This window comes from Dictyostelium discoideum (assembly GCF_000004695.1).
Source record: "Dictyostelium discoideum AX4 chromosome 3 chromosome, whole genome shotgun sequence".
NCBI lineage: Eukaryota > Evosea > Eumycetozoa > Dictyosteliales > Dictyosteliaceae > Dictyostelium > Dictyostelium discoideum.
In genome coordinates, this window is record NC_007089.4 from 1,222,523 (window position 1) to 1,247,008 (window position 24,486).

Sequence of the window (24,486 nt, forward strand, 5' to 3'; positions counted from 1 at the left end):
TTATTTTATTATTATTTTAATTATTATTTTATATTATGTTTATTAATTTATTCTCATCACCCATCATCATTTTTTTTTCTTTCTTTTTCAGTAACTTATTAATTTTTTGAAATTAAAATTGCAGAAAACATCTTAATTGATGATTCATAGTTATCACTTTTATCTTGAAATATCTTTAAATCTTCCATATAATTTTCACATGCATAAAAAATTGTATGACAATTTGAAGAACTTTTTGAACCAAAATGAACTGTACGATGATTTAAAATTTCAATTTTTGGTGGAATGAAACTTTCAATTATAAATGTTGAAATTGATAATCTCTTTATATCATATATCTCTTTTAAAGCATTCCAAATTGTTAAATCTATTCCTTTTAATTCTTTTCCACTACCAGATGATTCTAATTCGGTAGTAGTGGTATTAGTGGATGAATAAGAATTTTTTAAAATTAATCCAACATTATATAATTTTAAATCATCTTTAATTCTATTACTAATATCTTTTATAATTGAATAATTATATCTTTTGATATTATTATAAATATTGTTTTCTTCATTTTCTTCATTTAAATATTTATAATAGTTATAATAATCAATTGATTTAATACCTTGAGAAAATTCAATTTCACTTATTGATGGGTTGAAATTCTCTTCACAATAGCCAGTATAAATAGTTGGATTGATGAATACATTGAATTTTGAAATAAATACTACACCTTTTTCAACTGGATTTATCTTTGAAATACTTTCATTTAAAAAGAATATCCAATTTGAATAGTTTGAGTGATATATTTCATGTGAGAAATTATTATTAAATAATAATTTTAATTTATTATTATTATTATTATATTCATTATCTTCTCTTTTTCCACCCCAAATTGGTAATAATAAAACACCAATTTGAAAATTATTAATTTGATTTTCATTTCTTTCTTTTAAATGATTTACATCATATTCAACACCTTCTTGATAAATTAAAATCTTATCAAATTCAATTTTGTAATGATCTGAAAAACTTTTTAAAGGTTTATAAATTGGTTCTTTATGATAATCATTTATTCTATTTTTATTAATTTCATTTGGAAGTTGTTGTTGTTGTTGATTATTATTATTATATGGAGTTGATAATTTTAAAATTAAATTATAATTTGGACTATTTTCATCACCACATGAAATATTGTCAATTAAAATTTGAGATCTTTTAGATCCAAATTTTGATTTAGAATAGGATTCATATTCAATTGGTTTTGTTATTAATAGTGATAATAATTTAGAAATTGGTATACATTGTTGATATTGGCCAATGTTTGAATTTGTGAGAACGTATCCTCTATTTCTTCCTAAACCTTCAATAAGATTTGAAATATTATTAAATATTTTAAAATAGTCATTACACTTTGTTAAATATTTACCAAGGTTTAATTTATTAACAATGAATAAGTTCCAGCTTTTGCATACTATTTGAATAGAGTTTACAAAATCATATAATTCATTATGTGATAATGATTTTAATCTATAATCTAGTATTTTAATTATTAAAATATTTGCTAGTTGAATATTTTCACCTTTTAAATTAACAATTGGTAATAAATCTTCATTTTCTTCTTGATCAAATTTTCTTGTCATTGCTGTTATATACTCTGATGATACTTGTCGATTGATTGGATGTGATGGCATTTCAAACTGTGTTGAATGGTTTTGAGGAACTATTAATATCGGTTGTAGAGTTTGAAGTAGGTGTGGTTGTTGTTGTTGTTGTTGTTGTTGTTGTTGTTGTTGTTGTTGTTGTTGTTGTTGTTGTTGTTGAGATTGTAGTATTTGTGGATGATATTGATTTTGTAGATGATATTGATTTTGTAGATGATATTGGTTTTGTAGATGATATTGGTTTTGTAGATGATTTTGGTTTTGTATAGGTATATTGGTTTTGTATATGATATTGGTTTTGGATTAAGTTTTGTTGTGGTTGAGGATTGGGAAGTGCTGGTAGGTATTGTGACGTTTGAAATGATTCAAACATAAAGTTCTGTTCGTTTATTGCTGATGGAAATTGATAAGTTGAGCTTTGGATTTGATTATTATTATTATTATTATTATTTCTACTATATGGATGGTAGGAATGATAACCCGTTTCTACTGTATTATTATTGTTTTTATTGTTATTTATACCCATCTGGGTTGGGGAAAATAAAAAGAATTTGACGATTTTTTTTAAAAAAAAAAAGATATTTTTAAAAAAAAAAAAAAAAAAAGTAAAAAATGATTTATTTTAAATTTTTTTTTAATATGGATTTAGAATATAAATATAGAATATCAAAAATACCCAAAATGATATAAAATATAAAAAAAATGAATGAAACCATAATGATTTTCCAATTATTTGATTTTTAGAATTTAAATATTTACTTTTCATTTTTTGTAATTGTTTTTTTTATTTTGAAGGACAATGATTAGGGAATAAATTTTAGATTTTTATGGAAAAAAATTTTTTAATTTGATTTGTTTATTGAATTTATTTATTTTTGATTTTTAAATTAAATCTGGATTATTTTATTTGTTTTTTTTTTCAATACATTTTATTTTCTTTTTTTTTTTTTTTCATTTTATTTTCATTTTTTAATATTCATCTATTTTATTTTATATTTATTCTTTTTTTATTTTTTTAAAATGCTATAAAGGGATGATTAAATAAAAAATAAAAATAGAAATAAAATTAAAATAAAATTAAAAAGATTTGGTTTCCTTTTTTTTTTTTTTTTTTTTTTTTTTCCACTTTTTATTTTTTTTTAAATTTGTTTTTTTAATTTTTTTTTTTTTAATTTTTAAATTTTTTTTTTTTTTTTTGCTCTAAAAAAAAAGATGTTATTATTATAAATTGAAACACTATAAAATAAAAAAAAATTAAAATAAAAATAAAATAAAAACAATGTTACCGAATAATAGTCCATTTTCACCTTCATACATAAGTGGTAATAATAATAATAATAATAATAATAGCAAAAATGAAAGATCACCACCGCCACCATTACCACCAAAACCACAACAACTCCATATAAATGATTTAGGTAGTACACCCATTAAAAAACCAATCAATAATTCATCTATAAACACACCAGATAATAAAAATAAAAATAACAATAATAATAATAATAATAATGAACAAAAACAACAACAACAATTTAGTTATAATTCAACACCAGTGTCAACACAAAAAAATAATACTACTACTACCACCTCAACAACAGCGACACCATCACCATCTGGATCGAAACCTTCTCTAATTAAACCACGTACTCCATCATCTATTTTTAATAATTCTAGTATTAATAGCATGAATGGTAGTAAATACAATAATTTAAATTTTAATAATAATAATAATAATAATATACCTTCATCAGCGCAACCAAGTAATATTGGTGAAGTTATACTTGAAGAATTAGTTCCAACTAATGATTCTGACTATAGCAATAAGAATAATTTTCCTTCTTCACCATTAACACCTGCTAATGGAATGAGAAGTACTTCTAAAACACCTCGTAGGTGGAGGTTAGTACCTGCAAATTGCACTTGTTTACTGGTATGTAATTTTAATTTTAATCAATTATTGTACATAGTATATTCTTTACCATATACCAATCTTTGTAACTACTAACAATTATTATTATTATTATTTATAATAATAGCATGAAAATAATTTAAATAGTAGTGCAAATACTAATGCAAACAACAACAACAACAACAGCAGCAGCAATAATAATAACAACAACAACAGCAATAATAACAACAATTCATCAAGCTTTTGTCCTAGATGTAGTCAACAAATAAATAGTGATGATAATAATAATAACAATTCAAATTTTGGTAATTTAGATGAAGCATTTAAATCAAATTATAGCGTTAATAGTAGAAATAATTCAAATATAAATAATAATAATAATAACTTTAATAACAGTGGTGGTACAGGTTTGAATGGACTTAATAATAGTAGTAGTAGTAAAAACAATAATAATAATAATAATAATAATAATAATAATAATAATAATAATAATTTGAATGGTGGATTTAATAGGTCATCATCAACAACAACAACTACCACAGCCAATAATTTTTCATATCATACCCCATTAAAAAAGGTAACGTATAAAGTTGAATGTACTGGTGATTTTGAAAGAGAACTTGATCTTTTAAAGAATGAAGTTAGTGAATTGGAAGATGAATTTGGTTTATTAAAATTAAACTCTTCATTAAATAAAAGTCATGGTCCAATTACTACAAATTCAACTTCAATTTTAAATGATTATAATAATCTACACAACCATCAACAACAACAACAACAACACCACCACAATAATCAAAATAATCATAATAATAATAATAATAATAGTCATAGTGGTATTAATACTAATAGTACTGATAATAGTACTAATATACCATTTAATAGAACATCATCTACTTCTTCCACTTCAAAATCACCATTTTTTTCAAATTATACCTCATCATATTCAATTCCAAATAATAAACTACAACAACAACAACAACAACAAAAAGGTGATAATAATAATAATAATAATAATAATAATAATAATAATAATAATAATAATAATAATAATAATAATAATAATAATAACAATGAAGATAAAGTTCAAGAAGTTGAAAAAGATGATGAAAATAAAATTAAAAAATTTACAATAAATAAACCATATCAATATGAATTTAAAAGTAATGGAACATCAAGTAAAAATAATTTATTAGAACAAATTAGTAATTTAATTGATGATTTAGAAAAGGAAAAGAATGAATCAGCAACTATTAAACAAGAGAGGAATGAATTTGAAAGATTAATGAAAGAACTTGAGAAAACTTTAGCATTAAAAGAGAGAGACATTACTTCTATCAAACAATTGAATCTACAAATTGAACAACAATTGATAGAGAAAGAGAAAAGTACAATTCAACTATTGAATCAATTGAAACAGTATCAAAATGAATTGATAGAGAAAGCAGTGGATTTAGAGACATTGAAAGAATTGGAGGTTGAAATTTACTCTATTAAAAATCAATACAATGAAAAGATTAATGAACTATCTGAAAAGAATCAGCTATTACATCAAAATGAAAAGGAGATTCAACAATTGAATAATAACATCCAAAGGATGAGACTAGAGTTAACCAATCAAGAGAAAGCCGAGCAATTACTATTGGAAATTGGCAAACTAAAGAAATACATCACCGATTTAGAACATTCCTCAAAAACACTTTTAGAAAATGAATTTTTAAAATACCAATCACTAAAACAGCAATCAGACTCTGAGAAACAAAGATCAAATGATACAATCAGTCGATTGGAGCTAACAGTCGCTCAAAGGGAGAAACAAATTCAACTATTAGAGAATGAAAAAATTGGTAAGATTTTAATTGATAAATTAGAATTTGATCAATTGAATCAAGAGATGACTTTAGCATTACAACATCTCTCTGAATTGGATATTGATCATAATCAATTGAAACATGATTATAATACTTCACAAGAACAACTTAATCAATTACATTTAGATAATCAACAAATTAATCAACAATTATTAGATCAAAAGAAATTAATTAATCGTTTAAAATCTGAAAATGATGATATGAAGGAAAGATTATCAAAAGTTCATTTCATAGTTCAAGATTCTCCAAAAAAACAATTATCACAACATCAATTAAATCAAATTTATCAAACTCCTTATAGATCTTTAAATTTTTCAAATTCACCTTTAAATAATAATTCTAATAATAGTAATATTGATAATAAAATAAATCAATTATCTTCCTCTTCTTCCTCCTCATCACCAACAAATATTAATACTAATAGTAATAGTGGTAATAGTGGTGTTAGTGGTGGTATTAATAATTTAGATAATACCAATAACAATACCAATAATAATACCAATAATAATAGTATTAAAGTATTAAATTTTAAAGAATCACAATCAACTTCTGAAAGTATTTTCAATTCAGTATTATCAGAACATTCTACTATTTCAAATGATGATAATAATAATAATAATAGTAGTAATAATAATGATAGTAATAATTCAATTAACCAATCATTAACTCCAATTACTCCAATGTCTTTACCAAAATTAAATGGATTTTTAAATCATAATAATAATAATAATAATAATAATAATAATAATAATAATAATAATAATAATAATAATAATAATAATAATAAAAATAAAAATAATAATAATAGTATCACTTTTAATATTCAAAATGATGTAAATAAAACTCAAAAACAAAATGAAGATTCAATCGTCAAAAATACAGAATATCAAATTCAACATGATGTAGATCAAAATGGTATTCATGAAAATGATAACAATCATAACAATCATGATAATGATAACAATGATGACAATGATAACAATGATGACAATGATGATCATTTTGTTTCTGAAGAAGACTATCGTAAATATATAAATAGTGATTCAAATCAACAAGATGAAGAATATGAACAAGAATATGACCAACAACTTTATCAACAAGATTATCAACAAGAATATGAACAAGAATATGACCAACAACAAGAAGGAGAAGAACAAGAAGAACAAGAAGAACAAGAACAAGAAGAACAACAAGAAGAAGAACAAGAACAAGAGGAGGAACAATTAGAATATAATCACAATCATGATGGTAATGAAGAACAGGAAAATTATCACAATAACCAAGATGATGAAGATGATTATATCAGTGAAGAACAAGATGATTGGAATAATAGCCTCAATTCAAAAAGTAGTAGTAGATTAAATGGTATACGAAGAAGAGATGATGATGATGATAAAGATAATGATAAAACTCTTGATGATGAATATTTTAATGACAAAGATTTTGAAATTAATGTTGACGAGGAAAAAGATGAAGAAAAAGACGACCGAGGTTTATAAATTATTTTTTTTTTTTTAAAAGGAAAAAAAAACCCTCAAAGAAAACCTCTAAAAAAAAAAATATATCAAAAAAAAAATATAAAAAATAAAAAAAAAAAACAGTTTTGTTGTACAATTAATATCTCCAATCAATCACGAAATTTCTCACCAAACGAGATTTTTATTAAAGTCGGTTGGACAATTTTTTTTTTTTTTTTTTTTTTTTTTTAATTTTCATATCCATATCTTGGCCAAAAATTTAGGGAAAAATGATTGGTTTGAAAAAAATCCACACATGGTTTAAAAAAAAAAAAAAAATAAAAAATAAATAAAAAATAAAAAAAAATAACAAAATAAAATATCCTAATCAAATGATTGGTTTGAAAAAAGTCCACACATGGTTTTAAAAAAAAAAATAATTTTTAATGTCTAAAGTAGGTACATAATACTTTTTTTCTTTTTTTTTTAAACCATGTGTGGACTTTAATAAAAAAGGCTTTTTAGTTTAATTTTTTTTATTTTTTTTTTAATTTAAATTTTATTTTTATTATCCTTTTTTATAAAAAAAAAAAAAAAAAAAAAGTAAAGAAAGTAAAAAAAGTATTTTTTAGTAAAGAAACTTTTTTTTACTTTTTTTACTTTTTTTACTTTTTTTTTTACTTTTTTTTTTTATTTTAAAATAAATACTTAAATAAATATAAATAATTTTAAAAATGGTTAATAATGATAGAGAGTTATTTTTAAATATAGTTTGGAAAAGAGTAAGAGAAAAAAAAAAGAAAAAAAATAATAATAAAAAAAAAGAAAAAAAAAAATAATAATTTAACAATTAAACTCAAATTTATTTTTTTATTTATTTTCTTTTATTTTTTGTCTCTCCCTTATTTTTGTTTTTTTTAGATACATGAAATAACAAAAGAAATATCTATAATTGCTGATAATTTAAGTAAAACAGAAATTTCAAAAGAGGAAAGGGATTTTTTAAAAAATAATATAACAGAATATGCAAATCAATTAAACAACTACTTAAAAATGGTTGATATTTTAATTAATAATTCAAATGAAAATAATTTTCCAAACGAATTATATCAAGAAATTTCATTCAACAAAATTTGCCAAGAAAAGAGTGAATATCGAGTTGGGGAATAATAATATTTTATTGTTTAAAAAGTGAGAATTCCAATAATTTGGGAAAAAAAAAAATTATTTGTGAAAAAAAATCAAGCAAAAAAAAAAAAAAAAAAAAAAAAATATATATATATAAAATATATTATATTTTAATTAATATAATAGTAATAGTAATTTGTATCATTAGTCTAAAAAAAAAAGAAAAAAAAAAGAAAATAAAAATAAAAATAAATTATTTTCGTTGTTATCCCGAAAAAATAAGACTTTTATTTTTTTTTTTTACTTTTTAGCCAAGAGTCTTTTTTTTCATTAATTTCCATTTTTTTTTTTTTTTTTTTTTTTTTTTTCAATCAAAACCAATTAATAAATGAAACCAAATGTATTCTTATTTTTAGCTTTAATTTCAATATTATTATTCTTTAAAATTGCTTCATCTTTAGAGATGGAGATGCAGATCACATGTAACCCAAATTGCTCTGGTACCACAGCATCTTTTAATACGACCACAGGTATGAATCTTCTTTTAAAAATTTTTTTTTTTTTTTCTTTTTTTTTAGTTTTTTATTTTTTATTTCTTTTTCATTATTAATTAATTATTTGAATAAAAAAAGGTTGCACATCTGCATCTGATTTTTGTACAAGATTACCTCTTTACAACTATATCCATGCATATACATCATCAATTTCTGTTCAATTATTTACAGATATGAATTGTCAACAACCAGCATCAACCGCCTTTACTATTCAATGTAATCAATGTACGATCATTGGACCAATGCATTATACATTATTAACATGTATTTAAAAAAAAAAAAAAAAAGTTGTATTTCTATATATAAAATTTTTTTTTTTTTTATCAAATAAAAAATTAAATTGGATTTTCATAGTTTCAATTATCAAAACCAATATATAAATAAATTTTGTTAAAATTTTAATGGTTTTTTTTATTATTTTAAATGTGGAAAGTTCTTATTTAATGGAAAATAATAAATAAATAAATGAATCATTTTTTTACTTTTTTTTATTCTCCACAAGTATTCAAAAAACTCTATATTTTAAAATTTCTAAAGAAAAAGCAAAAGAAAATAATTTTTTTGGACAGTTAAGGAATTTTAACTCCCCAAATTTCAAATTGGAAGCTCAAAAGCTGAATTAAAATAAAAAATGATAAAATTTTTCAACTTGCCACTTTTTAAATTTCATAAATTCTCAAGACTATTTTCAAGACTGAAAAATATTCCCAAATAAGGACTAACACAAAGGAAATGAATATTTAGGAATATTAATATCATTAAAAAAACAATGATTATACTGAAAGTGATAAACAATGAATTAAAAAATCTTATAAATTGAAAAACAGTAAGATTATGGTTTACCAAATGGTTTTTTTTTTTACTAAGTTTTTTTTTTTTTTTTTTTATTATTTCTTTTTTAAAAAAATTTGTTTATTGAATTTTATAAACTGTTTTCATGAATTTTAATAATTGAATATCTTGTTTTGTTAAATCTTCAGACCAACCTTCTTTAAGAGCATCCAAAGATTCACGAGTGATTTTAGACATCCATTGTTTTTTATCATCAAAGTGTCTGTAAATTGTAGTTTTAGTGTTGTTATCATCGATGGCAACAGAGACGACATCATCTTTTTTGGCGAGGGTAACATCTTTTTCGTTGAGTTTAATACCAATGACTTTACCAACATCAGCGCAATTTGATTCTGGTACACAAATTGGAGTACCAATACGAAGAGTACCTTCTTTAACACGAACACCAACAAGAATTGGATTTGAATTTCTGAAAACGTTAGTAACCTCCAAAATACATGGCCAAACACAGATACTAGCGGTTTCAGCACGAAGTTTCTCTTTGATAGCACCGAAATGTTTCTTTAATTTCTCCTCGAATAAATAGATTGTCTCATCAGAGAGAACTTGAACTTTCATTTCATTGGCGGCTTGAATGGCAGATTCTTCAATCTTTACATCGAAAGCCAAGAGAATTGCGTATTTTGGATCCTTATCTAACATGATACTTGCGTTCATAATGTGTTTCTTGTGAACTGGACCAATGGCGACATTGGCGACTGGAATCTTGATCTTTTTGAGGAAATTTAAAAAGGCTTCCAAAGAACCAAGAGTAGAGGCTTGAACAGACACACCAATACCAGAGGTTTCGACATCATTGAGTACAGAATCGACTTCACGTTTAGCTTCGGCTCTAATCTTTTCGATATCGTCATTTGGACCAACGACATGAAGTGAAGTACCTGGAACAGCTTTTTCAAGGCCTGGTGCAACGATTTTAATACCCATGGCAGCACGAATACTCTTATGATTGATGAATTGTGATTTAACACGAGATTCACGAAGTGGTGGTGGAGTGAGTAAAGAACGAATAGAAGTTTCAATTGGACCATTGAAACCGGATACTACAATCTTATCACCTTCATTCAAAGTACCATTTACCAAGACAACATCAATGGTTGTACCAAAACCTTCGATGACTTTAACTTCCAAGAGTGTACATTGGAGTTGATTTGTGAATTCTACTTTATCAAGCATTAACTTTTGCATCAATTGAATGACTACCAACATTAAATCTGAAATACCTTCACCAGTGTTGGCAGAGGTTGGTACGAGAGAAACGTATTTTCTATGATCTTTATTACGCCAGTAGAGTTCAGCATTCAATTCTTGACCGGCCAAAGCTGCAATGATATCCTTAACTTTGTAATCAAATTCTTGAGCAGCAGATTTTGATTGAATCTTGTAGGCTTCTTTAAAGTCTGTATTTACACATGGCTTCCAATCGTAAATTCTATCGACTTTATTTAAGGCAACAATGAATGGTGTTTTTCTCATACGTAAGAGATTGATGGACTCTAAGGTTTGAGCTTGTAAACCATGCATAATATCAATGACTAAAATTGCCAAATCACAAAGACCTGAACCTCTTGAACGTAAATTGTTGAAAGATTCATGACCTGGTGTATCAATGAGTAAGAGACCTGGTAATTTAAAGTCCATTTTAATCTTTTCAGCAAATGATTTGGTTTGTTCTTTAATTGCATCGACTGGAATAAAAGAGGCACCAATTTGTTGGGTGATACCACGTGCTTCACCACCTTGAACGTTGGTATTACGAATTTTATCCAAAAGACTTGTCTTACCTGTATCGACATGACCTAAAATACAAATGATTGGTGAACGATATGATTTATCTGCAAAGGTTGTAGTTGGATCTGTAGTTGGAATGAGTGCTGCTGCGGCTGCTGCTGCGGCTGCTTTTGCTTTCTTCTTTTCCTCTTTTGCTGCTAATCTCTGTGCTTCCTCTTCCTCCTCTTTTCTCTTGGCCTCCTCTTCCTTCTTCTTTTGAATCTCTTCAACGGTTTCATAATCATCATTATCCCAACTATCCATAACCTCAACTACGTCGTCCTTTGGTGCTGATGTTGGTTCTTCAATCTTTAATTTTTCGACTGATTCTGTAATACTTGAGACTTGATTTTGTTTTTTACCTCCACTCTTTGTTTTATTTGTTGATTTTTCTTTCTTTTCACCGACTGCTGAAATGTTTACACCCAATTTTGCTAATTTTGCCATTCTATCAGCTTCGGCGGCTGCGCCAGCTTGTTTCTCTTTCTTTTCTGCTCTCTTTTTAGAGTTTTCAATTGACTTTAATCTTGCTTTTTCATCATCAATAATCTTTTGTTCAGCAGCACGTTTCTTCTCTTCCTCTTCTCTTATACGTTTTTCCTCCTTTTCACGTGCAATTCTTTCTTCTTCTTGTCTTTGTTTTAATAAAAATCCACTCAATACCTCTGGTTCCTCTGGTTTCTTTGGTGCTGGTTTTTTAGCTTGTTGTTTTGCTGCTGATGGTTTTGCTGCTGGTGGTTTTTTGGCATTATTTTTTTTATTATTATTATTTTGTGTTGGTTTGGTTGGTTTCTCTTCTTCCTCTGATGATGATGATTCTTCTTCACTTTCAGAAGATGATTCAACAGCTGCTGCTTTTTTAGCTGGTGCTTTTTTATTTTGTTTTGCAGCTGGTTTTGATGGTTTCTTTTTTGTGTCCTCTTCAGATGATGATTCTTCAGATTCTGATTCACTCTCTTCTGATGATGATTCTACAACTGGTTTCTTTTTATTATTATTATTATTGGTTGGTGCTACTTTCTTTGATTGTTTTGCAGCTGGTTTTGATGGTTTCTTTTTAGTATCTTCTTCAGATGATTCTTCAGATTCTGATTCACTCTCTTCTTCTTCTGATGATGATGATTCTACAACTGGTTTCTTTTTATTATTGGTTGGTGCTACCTTTTTTGATTGTTTAGCAGCTGGTTTTGATGGTTTCTTTTGAACTTCTTCTTCAGATGATGATTCTTCAGATTCTGATGATGATTCATCTACTGGTGCAAATTTAGAAGTTGGTTTTTTTTTTGAAATTGGAATATCATCACTATCACTATCACTATCTGATTGTTGTTGACCTTTTTTATGAAGTTTTTCTGCTTCTTCACGATCTTTATCAGCTTCACCACTATCCCAATAATTATCTTTTCTAACTCTTTGTTTTGGACCCATTTTTATTATTTATTTCTTAATTAATTCTAATTTCAATTTGAATTTTAATTTAAATTTTTGAGGAAAAAAAAAAAAAAAAATTTAATAAATATATATTTATTATTATTATTATTATTATTACTACTATTATTATTTAATTTTTTTATTGTGTGTGAATTATATTTATATGATTACATGAATATAATAATAATAATAATAATAATAAAAACTTTACACTTTATTACTTTATTAATTATTTATTTTATTTAGGTGTTTTAATTTTCTTTTTTCTTATTGTTTTATTTATGGATAATAAAAACATATATGAATTGTTATAAAATTAAAATTATTTTTATATAAATTATAAAAATATTTGTTTTTTTTGAAACTTTAGTATTAATTGATTGAAGGTTTTTAAAAAAAAAAAAAAATATAAAATAACTTTTAAACTCTTTTTTTTTTTTATTTATCTTTTTTTTCACACTAAAAACAACACACAAAAATTAAAAAAGAAAAAAAAAAAAAAAAATTGAAAATTTAAAAATTTTTTCGTTTTTTTTTCTCAAACCCGAACAAAATGAAAACAAATTTTGAGCTTGCAAAAAAAAAAAAAAAAAAAAAAAAAAAAAATCAAAAAAAAAAACTGGAATTTGAATTTTAAATTAAATATATGAATTAATAACAGTAATTTTATTTATATTTTATTTAAATAAAAATTAAAAAAATTAAAAATTAATTTTTTTAATTAAAAAAATAAAATAAAATAAATATAAAAACTACTAGTAGTTTTTTTTTCTTTTTTTAAAATTTAATTTCTTTTTTTTTTATTTTTTTTTTTTAATTTAAAAAATAAATACAACATAAATGACAACAGTTATAGAAAATATTGAAAATATCAAAAATATCGAAAATATTGAAAATATAGAAAATCAAAAAAATGAAATTAAACAAGTAATATTTAAATTTGGAAATGATGAGAGTTCTTTTGGAGATATTACATTCAATGTAACAGTACATCAATTATTGGAACATTTAAAATCTGAAAATATAACAACCACTTTACCAATATGTCCAAATGAAGCAATGATAGCATTTGAAAGAGATTATAATTTACCAATGATATCAATAGCAGTTTGTATGAAAAATGCATCGAAATTTTTAGATGAAACTTTATTTTCAGTAATTATGCAAACTTATAAAGGTCCTTTAGAATTATCAATATTTGATGATGCAAGTACTGTAAGTTTTATTATTATTATTATTATTATTATTATTATTATTATTATTATTATTATTATTATTATTATTATGATAATCATTTATTTATATTAATTATTTTATTTATTTATTAATTTCAGGATAATTCTTATGATATTGTTTTAAATTGGTTACATGTATTTAAATATTTTAAAATTGTAATAATATTAAGTAATAAAAAATTTGGAACAAAGATATTTCATCATGATATTAAAGAATATATAGATATAATTAATAATAATAATTATAATAATGATGATAATGATGAAAATAATGAAAAAGTAGTTGATGAAAATGGTATAATTACAATTTTATCAGGTGGTGTTGGATATGCAAGAAATCAAGCAATTAAATATAGTCATGGTGAATTTTTATGTATTTTAGATGCAGATGATGTTATGTTTAGAGAAAGAATTGAAATTCAATATAGAGAATGTAGTAATGGTATTGAAAAAGAAAATTTATCAAAATATTTAATTGGTTCAAATTATATTAGAATTCCAATTGGTTCATCAACAAGATACACTGATTGGTGTAATAGATTAACTGATAATGAATTATACCTTCATCAATTTAGAGAGGTTACAATAATTCAACCAACTTGGTTTTATCATAGATCTTTATTTGATAAAAATGGAAAATATATTGAAGCTTTAAAAATGGATGATATAATTAATAATAATAATAATAATAATAATAATAATAATAATAATAATAATAATAATAATAATAATAATAATAATAATAATAATAATAATAATAATAATAATAATAATAATAATAATAATAATAATAATAATAATAATAATAATAATAATAATAATAATAATAATAATAATAATAAAAATAATAAAAATAAAGATAATTTTTATTTAATGGGTAATAATGATAATGTTTGTCAATATAAACATAAGAATCAAGATAAACATATTGAAAAATATAAAGAATCACAATTAAAATTTATAAAAGATTTAAATAATTCTGGTGCAAAAGCAATACCAGAGGATTTAATATTTTTTAATAGACATTTAGATAAAGGTGGAATTTTAAAGAAAGCAAAGATAGAATCATCAATTAATAATGAGAATGGTGGTGGTGGTGGCGGTAATGGTGAAAATAAAAAATTAAAGATTGAAAAGTTTGAACCATTATTAGTTTATCGTTATCATGAAAATAATTTAAGTGGTCAAATTCATAAACATATGTTAATGAAAGTTAGAATTGAATATTTAGAACGTAGAGTATTATCGAATTGGAAAGAATTTACAATTTGGGGTGCTGGAAAAGATGGTAAAAAGTTTTTCACACTTTTACCTGATAGTTGTAAAAAAAAGGTAATTGCATTCTGTGATGTTGATAAAAATAAAATTGGTGTAAATTATAATGCAGCTTATACTCCTTATTCAATTCCAATCATTCATTTCTCAAATGTTAAATCACCATTAATAATTTGTGTTGCACTTGATAGATCAAATGGTGAATTTGAAAATAATTTAAATTCTTTAAATTTAATTCAAGGTAAAGATTATTGGCATTTTAATTAAAATGAAAAATAAAAAAATAAAAAAAATAAAAAAAAAAGATAAAAATAGAATAATAAAAAAAAAAGATTTATTTTTTCAAATTGTTGAAATTAACACAGATATCTATGTTAATTTTCCTAATTTTTCTTTTTCATAATTTTTTTTTTTTTTATTTTTTCATTTTTTCATTTTTTCATTTTCATTTTTTTTTTTTTTTTTTTTTTTTTTTTTTTTTTTTCCAAAAGTTATAGCAAATACTATAATAATAAAAATTTAAATAAAGATGAATCAAAATAGAACGGGTGGAGTATCAAAAGTTAAAAATAAATCGGCAGCACCAGTTCAAATTACAGCAGAACAAATTTTAAGGGTAGCACATGAAAATCAACAAACTTTACCAAAAGCACCACCAAAACAAGTTATAACGGACCAAGAAGAATTAGAAGATTATAGATTAAGAAAAAGACAACAATATGAATCATTACTTGGTAGAAATCGAAAGACAGCAGCAATCTATATAAAATATGCGGCATGGGAAGAATCACAAAAGGATTTAACACGTGCAAGATCAGTATTTGAACGTTTCTTAGATATTGATCACCGTATTCCAACGGTTTGGATTAAATATGCAGAGATGGAAATGAAAAATAAAAATATAAATTTAGCTAGAAATATTTGGGATAGAGCAGTTTGTTTATTACCAAGAGTTTCACAACTTTGGTTTAAATATACTTTTATGGAAGATATGTTGGGTAATTATCCAGCTGCTCGTGCAATCTTTGAACGTTGGATGCAATGGAAACCTGAACCACAAGCTTGGAATTCTTATTTAAAATTTGAACAAAGATTAAAATTATTTGAAAATACAAGATTAATTTTTGAAAAATGTAAGTTATATATAATAATAATAAACCAATAACAACAAATAATAGTTCAAATTATTTATTTTCTTTTATTTTTAAAAAAATTATATAGATATATTAGTACATCCATATATTAAAACTTGGATAAAATATACAAAATTTGAAGAAAGATTAGGTAATATTGAAAATGCAAGAACTATATTTCAAAGAGCAATTGAATTTTTAGGTGAAGATGGTAACGATGAACAATTATTTATTGCATTTGCAAAGTTTGAAGAGAAATATAAAGAGATTGAAAGAGCAAGAGTCATTTATAAATATGCAATTGATCATGTACCAAAGAGTAGAGCAAAAGATTTATTTGATACTTTTACAAATTTTGAAAAACAACATGGTGATAGAATTGGTATTGAAGATGTTGTTTTAGGTAAAAAAAGATTTCAATATGAAGAAGTAAGTAATAATTTAAATTTAAAATTATTATTATTATAAATTATTAATTATTAATTATTATTATATAGGAAATTAAAAAAAATTCAAAAAATTATGATATTTGGTTCGATTATTTAAAGATGGAAGAAATTAATGGTGAAATTGAAAAAACTAGAGAAATTTATGAGAGATCAATTGGAAATTTACCACCAACTAATGAAAAGAAACATTGGAAACGTTATATTTATTTATGGATAAATTATGCATTATTTGAAGAGTTAATATCAAAGGATATGGAACGTGCAAGATCGGTCTATAGTGAATGTATTAAATTGATACCACATAAAGAGTTTTCATTCTCAAAGATTTGGATTCTATATGCAAATTTTGAAATTCGTCAATTGAATTTAGATAAAGCACGTCTAATATATGGTCAAGCGATTGGTAGAAATCCAAAGAGTAAAATATTCGATCAATATATTCATTTAGAGATTGAATTGGGTAATTTCGATCGTGTACGTACATTATATGAAAAGTATTTAGAAATTATGCCTGATAATTGTGATGCTTGGTGTAAATTTGCTCAATTGGAAACAGAGTTGGGCGAAACTGTTCGTGCTAGAGCAATCTTTGAATTGGCAATTCAACAACCAAATTTAGATAGACCTGAAGTGGTTTGGAAAGATTTTATAGATTCAGAAATTCAATTAAAACAATTTGATTTCGTTAAACAATTATATCGTAAATTATTAGAGAAAACTAATCATGTTAAAGTTTGGATTGGTTTCATTAAATTTGTACATTCAATAAAAGATAAACAACAACAAAAACAACGACAACAACAACAAGAGGAAGATGGTGATTCAAATACTACTAAAAAAGATGGTGGTGATGATGATAATAATGATGATATTAATAAACCAACTAGGGAAATTTTCATTGAAGCTCATAAATCATTATCAAACTCTGATAAAGAGGAGAGATTATTATTATTGGAAAGTTGGAAAGAATTTGAACAAACATTTGGTAATCAAGAAACTTTGAATCAAGTCCTTAAAAAGATTCCACAAAGAGTTATCAAAAGAAGAAGTGATGGTAATGGTGGTATTGAAGAATATTTCGATTATATCTTCCCTGAAGAAGAAAAATCAACTCAAACCTCTTTGAAATTATTAGAAGCTGCTCAAAGATGGAAGAAATTAAAACAGCAACAAGAATTACAAAAACAACAAGAATTACAAAAACAACAACAAGATTCTTAAAAAAAAAAAAAAAATTAAAATAAAAAAAAAAAAAAAAAAAAAAAAAAAATCCAAGTTTTAAAATTCTTTATCTGGAAATAATTAAAATCCAATCCAATTTTTTTATTATTTTTTTTTTAAATTATTATTAGAAATGTTTATCTTTAGACCAAAAGAAAAAAAAAGCTTTTTAAGTTTTGTTGGACGGGTTTTTTTTTTTTTTTTTTTTTTTTTTTTTTTTTTTTTTCAATGACATTAATAATTAGTTTTGAAAAAAAAAAATGTCGTGGAAATTAGATAAACAATTTTCAGATAAGATATGTAATTTTAGTCATGATTTTTTTAATAAAAAGTTAATAAAAAAAGGAAAACCAATTTCAGGAGAGTGGACAGTTTTGGCAACTTTGGTATTGGTTGTTGAAAATACATCATCATATGAAATAAAACAAGTATTATCATTAGGTACTGGTAATAGGTGTTTAGGAAAATCATCATTATCAAACCAAGGTGATGTTTTAAATGATTCACATGCTGAAATAATTTGTAAACGTTCATTTCAAAAGTTTTGTTATAATGAAATTTTAAATTTACTTCAATCAAAATATTATAATAGTATTTTATTTAATATCGAATACCACGATAGTAATAATAATAATAAAGATAATGATAATAATGGTTCACTACCAACTATTTCTATTAAAAAAGGTCATTCTTTACATTTTTATGTAAATCAAACACCATGTAAGTAATTTTATTTTTTTTTAATTTTTTTTTTTTAAAAAAGGATATATTCTAATTAAAAAAAAAAAAGGTGGTGATTGTTCAATATTCCCTTTTAAAAAAGAAACACAACCAGAAAATTTTATAGAAAAAGAAAAACTGGAAAAGGATGGAAAAGATAAAATTGAAAATCATGAAAAAAAAGAACAAAAAGATATTATTAAACAGGTAGATAAAGATAAAGATGAAGAAAATTATGAAGATGAAGAAAGTAAAAGAAAATTAAAAAAAGTTAAAGATGATAATAATAATAATAATAATAATAATAATAATAATAATAATAATAATAATAATAATAATAATAATAATAATAATAATAATAATAATAATAATAATAATAATAATAATAATAATATTAATAATAATAATAATCAATATGATGATATTCAAAGAACTGGAGCTAAAACAGTATTTGGTGAACCAGAGGATAAAAAATTAATTGGTGTTGACTATCATCAAATTGGAGTATTACGTGTTAAACCTGGTAGAGGTGACCCAACTGTATCAATGTCATGTAGTGATAAAATTGCAAGATGGAATGTTTTAGGTATTCAAGGTTCATTATTATCACATTTCATTAAAGAACAAATCTTTTTATCAAGTATAACAATTGGTGATTTATTTAATCATTCAAGTATTTATAGAGGTCTAATTGGGAGATTATTACCAAATCCAACAACTACAACTACAGAAACATCATCATCATCATCATCATCATCATCATCATCAAATACAATACCAAATTTTAAACTAAATTCAGACCTTGAAATTTTTTCGACAAATATTCAATTTCAATTTTCAAAGTTATTATTAGAATCTGATCAACAAAATAATAATAAATCCACATCATCAGGATTGGCAATAAGTTTTTGTTATCCAAATCAACATGAAGTAACTATTGCCATTAATGGTAAAAAGATGGGAACAAATCAAAAAAATTTTAATGCAATTTCACAAAGATCTTCAATTTGTAAATTTAATTTATTTAAATTATTTCATCAATTAGTATTAATTATTAAAAATAAAAATAGTAATGAAGAAAATGAAAAAAATAATCAAATAGTTTTAATTGATTCATTATTGTATGTATTTTATAATTTATTATTATTTTTTATTTTTTTTTTTAAAAGAAAATTAAATTATTTACATTATTATATTTAATTTTTTTATTTTATTATTAAAAAAAATTTAAAGAAAAAGTAATTATTATGAATGTAAACATTTGTCCAAGAAATATTATCAAGAATATGAAAAATTAAAAGAATTTAAATTTAAAAACTGGTTAACAAATTCATCTGACCTTGAAAATTTTGTATTAGATAATTAAACAGTTGGAAATAACAAAAGTGGAATTGAAAAAAATAAAAAAAAAAAACCCTTTTTCTTCTTCTCCCAACATTACCTTTGAAATAATCACGTCTTTCACTCAAAATATATTTTATTTTCCCTTCCGCAATATAACATTTAAAATCCTTTCAAAATATTAAAAAAATTATTAAAATATTAAATAAAATTTATTTTATTAAAAGTTTATCTCTTCATCAGGATAAATAAAGGATAAAGGGGAAAAAAAAAAAAAAAAAAAAAAAAAAAAAAAAAGTGAAATTAAAAATAAGACACTGTTGTGAAAAAAAAAAAAATTATTTCGAAAATTTTTTATATTTATAAAATTTCATCACTTCCATTGTGGATCATTTGATAAAAATAATTAATCGAAATAATCACCCGTTTTTTTTTGTACATATAATTCCAACACCCAAAATAATATAAATATATATAAATTAAATTAGATTAAATCAAATCAAATCAAAATCAAATATAATAAAATAAAATAAAATAAAATAAAATGGTAAATTATCTTATGTATATTTTTTTTTTTTTTTTTTACATAGAATAAAATAGAAGCATTAGTACCAAAAGCTTTTTATATAAAAAGTGGGATCAATAAAACTAATCTTTTTTTTTTTTATTTACATAGAGCAAAATAGAAGCATTAGCACCAAAACCTTTTTTATATGATTTAAAAGGTAAAAAGATAGCAGTTCGTTTAAAGTGGGGTGGTATGGAATATCGTGGTATTTTAGCATCAGTTGATAGTTATATGAATTTACAAGTATGATTCAAACTTTATTTATTCATTTTTTCAATATTATTATAATATCTATATAATACTAATTTAATTTCTATTTTTAATTTTAATTTTTAGTTAGCAGCAACAGAAGAATGGATAGATGGCGCAAATAAAGGTCCATTAGGTGAAGTTTTAATTAGATGTAATAATGTTTTATTTGTTAGAGGAATTGATGACGAGCAACAACAATCACAACAACAACAACAAGAATAAATTTAAATAATATCAATAATAATAGATAGTAATACTTTAATGGGTTTTTTTATTTATTTTATTTTATTTCATTTCATTTCATTTCATTTTATTTTTTATTTATTTTATTTTATTTTATTTTATTTATCTCTTTTATAAATTTTTGATAATATTTTTAAAAATACGCTTGGAGGTAAATAAATACAAGTGGTTTTAATTTTATCTATTAAAAAATTGTAACTTGTATTTTCATAATCTTTGAAAATTTTTTCAAGATTAATTTCTTTATAAATCTTTTTTACAATTTCAACATCAGTTGGATTATCGAAACCATAATGTTTTTTTAATAAATTGATTTGGTCTGGAGTACCATTGAGAATTGCTTGACAAATCATCCATGAACATTTATTCTCTTCAATATCTCTACCGATTTTACCAAATACTTCTGGTGAACCATAACAATCTAAGAAATCATCTTGAACTTGAAAATATACACCCATTGGTAATAAAATATCTTTTGCTGTTGTAAATGCTTGTTCATGGTTTATTTTGGACATTAACATTGCTAGTGCAACTGGAAAAAAAAATGAATAATATGCTGTTTTATATTCAGTAATTCTAGTATGACTATAAAAAATAAAATTAATTAATCACACAGACACACATATGTTAATTAAATCTAAAACATATTAATAATAATAAAAATAATAATAATAATTATAAATACAAACTTTTTTAAATTAATTGATGAGAAATCACCTCTAATTGGTTGAGTTGTTAAATCTAATAATTGACCTAATTGAGTTTGAAATCCGGTTTTATGGAATAATTCTACAATATTTAAATAGTAGGATTCATTTTTAAAGTATTTTTCAAGTAAAATAAAAACACATGATTCAATTATAAAGGAATCATTAATTGCAGCTAAACCAACTTCTTGATCAGAGTTTGGTCTCTTTTGTTTATACCAACATGGTTTACCCCTTCTTTTTAGTGACTGATCCATTATATCATCAGAGACCAAATAGCATGCTTGAAATATTTCAACACACCAACCCAATGTTTGGGCTTGGAAAATTTCATGTCTTGTTAGAGCTCTACCTTCATTTAATGATTCCAATGATTCAAGTACACTAATTCCTCTATTCATTTTTCCACCTGTTGAATTTGCTTTTATCACGGTTTCAATCCAGTGGATTGATTCTTTTGGAAAATCAATCTTTTCCAATTCCTTTTTAATTTCATTTAATAAAATTGGGAACAAATTAGCAAATTCTTCCAAAACTTCTTTATCATTCTTTTTCAAATTATTCATTTCTTTTTTAAAAAGATAATCTATAAAAAATAAAAAATAAAAAATAATAATGATAATTATTATAAATAAAAATAATAATAATAATAATAATAATAATAATAATAATAATAATATAATAATAATAATGATAATAATAATAATAATAATAATAATAATAATAATAATAATAATAATAATAATAATAATGAAAATAGAAATGATAAAAAAAAATAAGAAATTTAAAGAAAATGAAAATAAATAATTTTTAATGCAATTGTAAAAAAAATAATTAAATGTGGATTTAATATTTTATTTTTTTATTTTTTTTATTAGGTGGTATTAATATATAATTAATATTATCCGATAATTATTTTTTTAAAAAAAATCTTAATGTGGTTAAAAAGGTTTGTTGTATATAATAATAAGTTTTATTATTATTTGGTAGTTATTGTAATTGAGAATTACTGACAGGACTTACTTGTGGGATGACAATATAACCTTTAACAGACTAATTTTTTTTTTTTTTTTTTTTTTTTTTTTTTTATTCAGTCAAAAAAATTTGGAAATAATCACAACAGTTTAAAATTTAATTTTTGTAATTATTATTTTTTTTTTAATTATTTTTTAATTTTATTGTATTGTTATTATTATTATTATTATTTTTTTTTTTTAAAAAAAAAATTTAAATATTTTTAAAATAGAAAATAAAAAAAAATTTATAAATCTCTTTTATAAATCTTTGATAATAATTTAATGAAAACTTCTTGTGGCATAATTCTAACTGATTTGATCTTACTGATAAGGAAAGCATAGGATTCATCTTCATAATCTTTGAAGATCTTTTTGAGACCAATTTCACCATAAATCTTTTTAACTAATTCTACATCAGTTGGATTATCGAGACCATAATGTTTTTTTAATAAATTGATTTGTTCTGGTGTACCATTGAGAATTGCTTGACAAATCATCCATGAACATTTATTCTCTTCAATATCTCTACCAATTTTACCAATAACAGCTGGTGAACCATAACAATCTAAGAAATCATCTTGAACTTGGAAGAATTCACCCATTGGTAATAAAATATCTTTTGCTGTTGAAAATGCTGGTGTACTAGTAATACCTGCCATTAACATTGCTAATGCAACTGGTAAATAAAATGAATAATATGCAGTTTTATATTTAACAATACGACGATAACTTTTAAATAAAAAAAAAAATATATTAGTATTTTGTATATATAATAAATATTTAATATATATATATATATATATATAATCTAAAAATATATATTTACGTATTTAAAGTGAATAATGAGAAATCACCTCTATTTGGTTGAGTTGTTAAATCTAATAATTGACCTAATTCAGTTTGATAAGATGTTTCATGGAAAATATCTAAGATATCAGCATAGTATGGTTCATTTCTAAAGTATTTTTTAATGAGGATATAGATGCAAGATTCCAAGATGAAAGAATCATTAATTGCAATTGAACCAATGGTACCATTGTTTGAGATTGGATTTGCTTGTCTATACCAACATGGTTGACCTCTACGAGTGATCGATTGATCCATAATATCATCAGCAACTAAAAAGAATGCTTGAAGCCATTCGACACACCAACCTAAAACATTTGCTAAAAAGATTTCGCTACGTGATAATTGACGACCTTCAACTAATAATTGAAGTGAGTGGAGTACGGTGAGACCACGATTCATTTTACCACCTGAAACATTAACATTGATCATCTTTTCAACCCATGCAATTGTTTGTGGTGGCATGTCCATACCTGGTAATTCCTTTAAGATTTCATTGGTTAAAATTGGGAAAATCTCCACAAAATCTGCTAATTCTTCTTTTGCTGTCTTTATTGGTGCTGATGTTTGGTTCATGTTTAATTCTAAATATAAAAACAAATATAAAAATATAGAATAAAAAAATAAAAAATAAAAAAAAATAAAAAAATAAAAAATTGTTTTTTTTTTTTTTAAACAATTAAACAATTTAAAAAAAGAAGGGGTTTTTAAATGGGATAAAAAAAAAAAAAATAAAAAAAAAAATAAAAATTTATAAAAAAAAAAATGGGTTAATATTTTTGAGTTAAGGCACAACACAATACAAATAAGGTTATGTAAGTAACATAATAAAAAAAATAAATAAATAAAAAAAAACAAT

General features: G+C 23.0%; 12 protein-coding genes across 12 annotated transcripts in view; 7 read left to right on the plus strand and 5 right to left on the minus strand.

Annotated features, from left to right (window-relative positions):
* Positions 1–98: 98 nt before the first annotated feature.
* On the minus strand, positions 99–1,628 carry DDB_G0278939 (hypothetical protein; the record flags this gene model as incomplete). The annotated part of the gene is made up of 1 exon (XM_636887.1): positions 99–1,628. One exon carries the CDS (start codon positions 1,626–1,628, stop codon positions 99–101), a length of 1,530 nt encoding a protein of 509 aa, XP_641979.1.
* Positions 1,629–1,680: 52 nt separating this feature from the next.
* On the minus strand, positions 1,681–2,415 carry DDB_G0278941 (hypothetical protein; the record flags this gene model as incomplete). Its single annotated transcript, XM_636888.1, has 2 exons — positions 1,681–2,175; positions 2,326–2,415. The coding sequence occupies 2 exons, from the start codon at positions 2,413–2,415 to the stop codon at positions 1,681–1,683; spliced, it is 585 nt and encodes a 194-aa protein (XP_641980.1).
* Positions 2,416–2,928: 513 nt separating this feature from the next.
* On the plus strand, positions 2,929–6,928 carry DDB_G0278809 (centrosomal protein 148 kDa; the record flags this gene model as incomplete). The annotated part of the gene is made up of 2 exons (XM_636889.1): positions 2,929–3,579; positions 3,686–6,928. The coding sequence occupies 2 exons, from the start codon at positions 2,929–2,931 to the stop codon at positions 6,926–6,928; spliced, it is 3,894 nt and encodes a 1,297-aa protein (XP_641981.1).
* Positions 6,929–7,620: 692 nt separating this feature from the next.
* On the plus strand, positions 7,621–8,056 carry DDB_G0278811 (hypothetical protein; the record flags this gene model as incomplete). The annotated part of the gene is made up of 2 exons (XM_636890.1): positions 7,621–7,668; positions 7,808–8,056. 2 exons carry the CDS (start codon positions 7,621–7,623, stop codon positions 8,054–8,056), a joined length of 297 nt encoding a protein of 98 aa, XP_641982.1.
* A 346-nt stretch (positions 8,057–8,402) lies between these two features.
* On the plus strand, positions 8,403–8,840 carry DDB_G0278813 (hypothetical protein; the record flags this gene model as incomplete). The annotated part of the gene is made up of 2 exons (XM_636891.1): positions 8,403–8,544; positions 8,647–8,840. 2 exons carry the CDS (start codon positions 8,403–8,405, stop codon positions 8,838–8,840), a joined length of 336 nt encoding a protein of 111 aa, XP_641983.1.
* A 640-nt stretch (positions 8,841–9,480) lies between these two features.
* eIF5b (eukaryotic translation initiation factor 5B) lies at positions 9,481–12,618 on the minus strand (the record flags this gene model as incomplete). The annotated part of the gene is made up of 1 exon (XM_636892.1): positions 9,481–12,618. The coding sequence occupies one exon, from the start codon at positions 12,616–12,618 to the stop codon at positions 9,481–9,483; it is 3,138 nt and encodes a 1,045-aa protein (XP_641984.1).
* Positions 12,619–13,461: 843 nt separating this feature from the next.
* On the plus strand, positions 13,462–15,398 carry DDB_G0278817 (hypothetical protein; the record flags this gene model as incomplete). The annotated part of the gene is made up of 2 exons (XM_636893.1): positions 13,462–13,836; positions 13,956–15,398. 2 exons carry the CDS (start codon positions 13,462–13,464, stop codon positions 15,396–15,398), a joined length of 1,818 nt encoding a protein of 605 aa, XP_641985.1.
* A 262-nt stretch (positions 15,399–15,660) lies between these two features.
* On the plus strand, positions 15,661–17,934 carry DDB_G0278819 (HAT repeat-containing protein; the record flags this gene model as incomplete). The annotated part of the gene is made up of 3 exons (XM_636894.1): positions 15,661–16,264; positions 16,353–16,693; positions 16,762–17,934. The coding sequence occupies 3 exons, from the start codon at positions 15,661–15,663 to the stop codon at positions 17,932–17,934; spliced, it is 2,118 nt and encodes a 705-aa protein (XP_641986.1).
* A 260-nt stretch (positions 17,935–18,194) lies between these two features.
* Positions 18,195–20,020, plus strand: DDB_G0278943 (adenosine deaminase acting on tRNA 1; the record flags this gene model as incomplete). The annotated part of the gene is made up of 3 exons (XM_636895.1): positions 18,195–18,654; positions 18,725–19,775; positions 19,894–20,020. 3 exons carry the CDS (start codon positions 18,195–18,197, stop codon positions 20,018–20,020), a joined length of 1,638 nt encoding a protein of 545 aa, XP_641987.1.
* Positions 20,021–20,539: 519 nt separating this feature from the next.
* Positions 20,540–21,037, plus strand: snrpF (LSM domain-containing protein; the record flags this gene model as incomplete). Its single annotated transcript, XM_636896.1, has 3 exons — positions 20,540–20,542; positions 20,672–20,806; positions 20,900–21,037. 3 exons carry the CDS (start codon positions 20,540–20,542, stop codon positions 21,035–21,037), a joined length of 276 nt encoding a protein of 91 aa, XP_641988.1.
* Positions 21,038–21,156: 119 nt separating this feature from the next.
* Positions 21,157–22,331, minus strand: DDB_G0278823 (hypothetical protein; the record flags this gene model as incomplete). The annotated part of the gene is made up of 2 exons (XM_636897.1): positions 21,157–21,643; positions 21,748–22,331. The coding sequence occupies 2 exons, from the start codon at positions 22,329–22,331 to the stop codon at positions 21,157–21,159; spliced, it is 1,071 nt and encodes a 356-aa protein (XP_641989.1).
* A 695-nt stretch (positions 22,332–23,026) lies between these two features.
* Positions 23,027–24,486, minus strand: part of fps (farnesyl diphosphate synthase) — a gene marked incomplete at both ends in the record, with an annotated part of 1,658 nt that continues 198 nt past the window's right edge. The window contains 2 exons of the mRNA XM_636898.1: positions 23,027–23,510; positions 23,608–24,211. Of these exons, the coding sequence (XP_641990.1) occupies positions 23,027–23,510; positions 23,608–24,211 (1,088 nt within the window). The remainder of the gene's footprint in view (positions 23,511–23,607; positions 24,212–24,486) is intronic.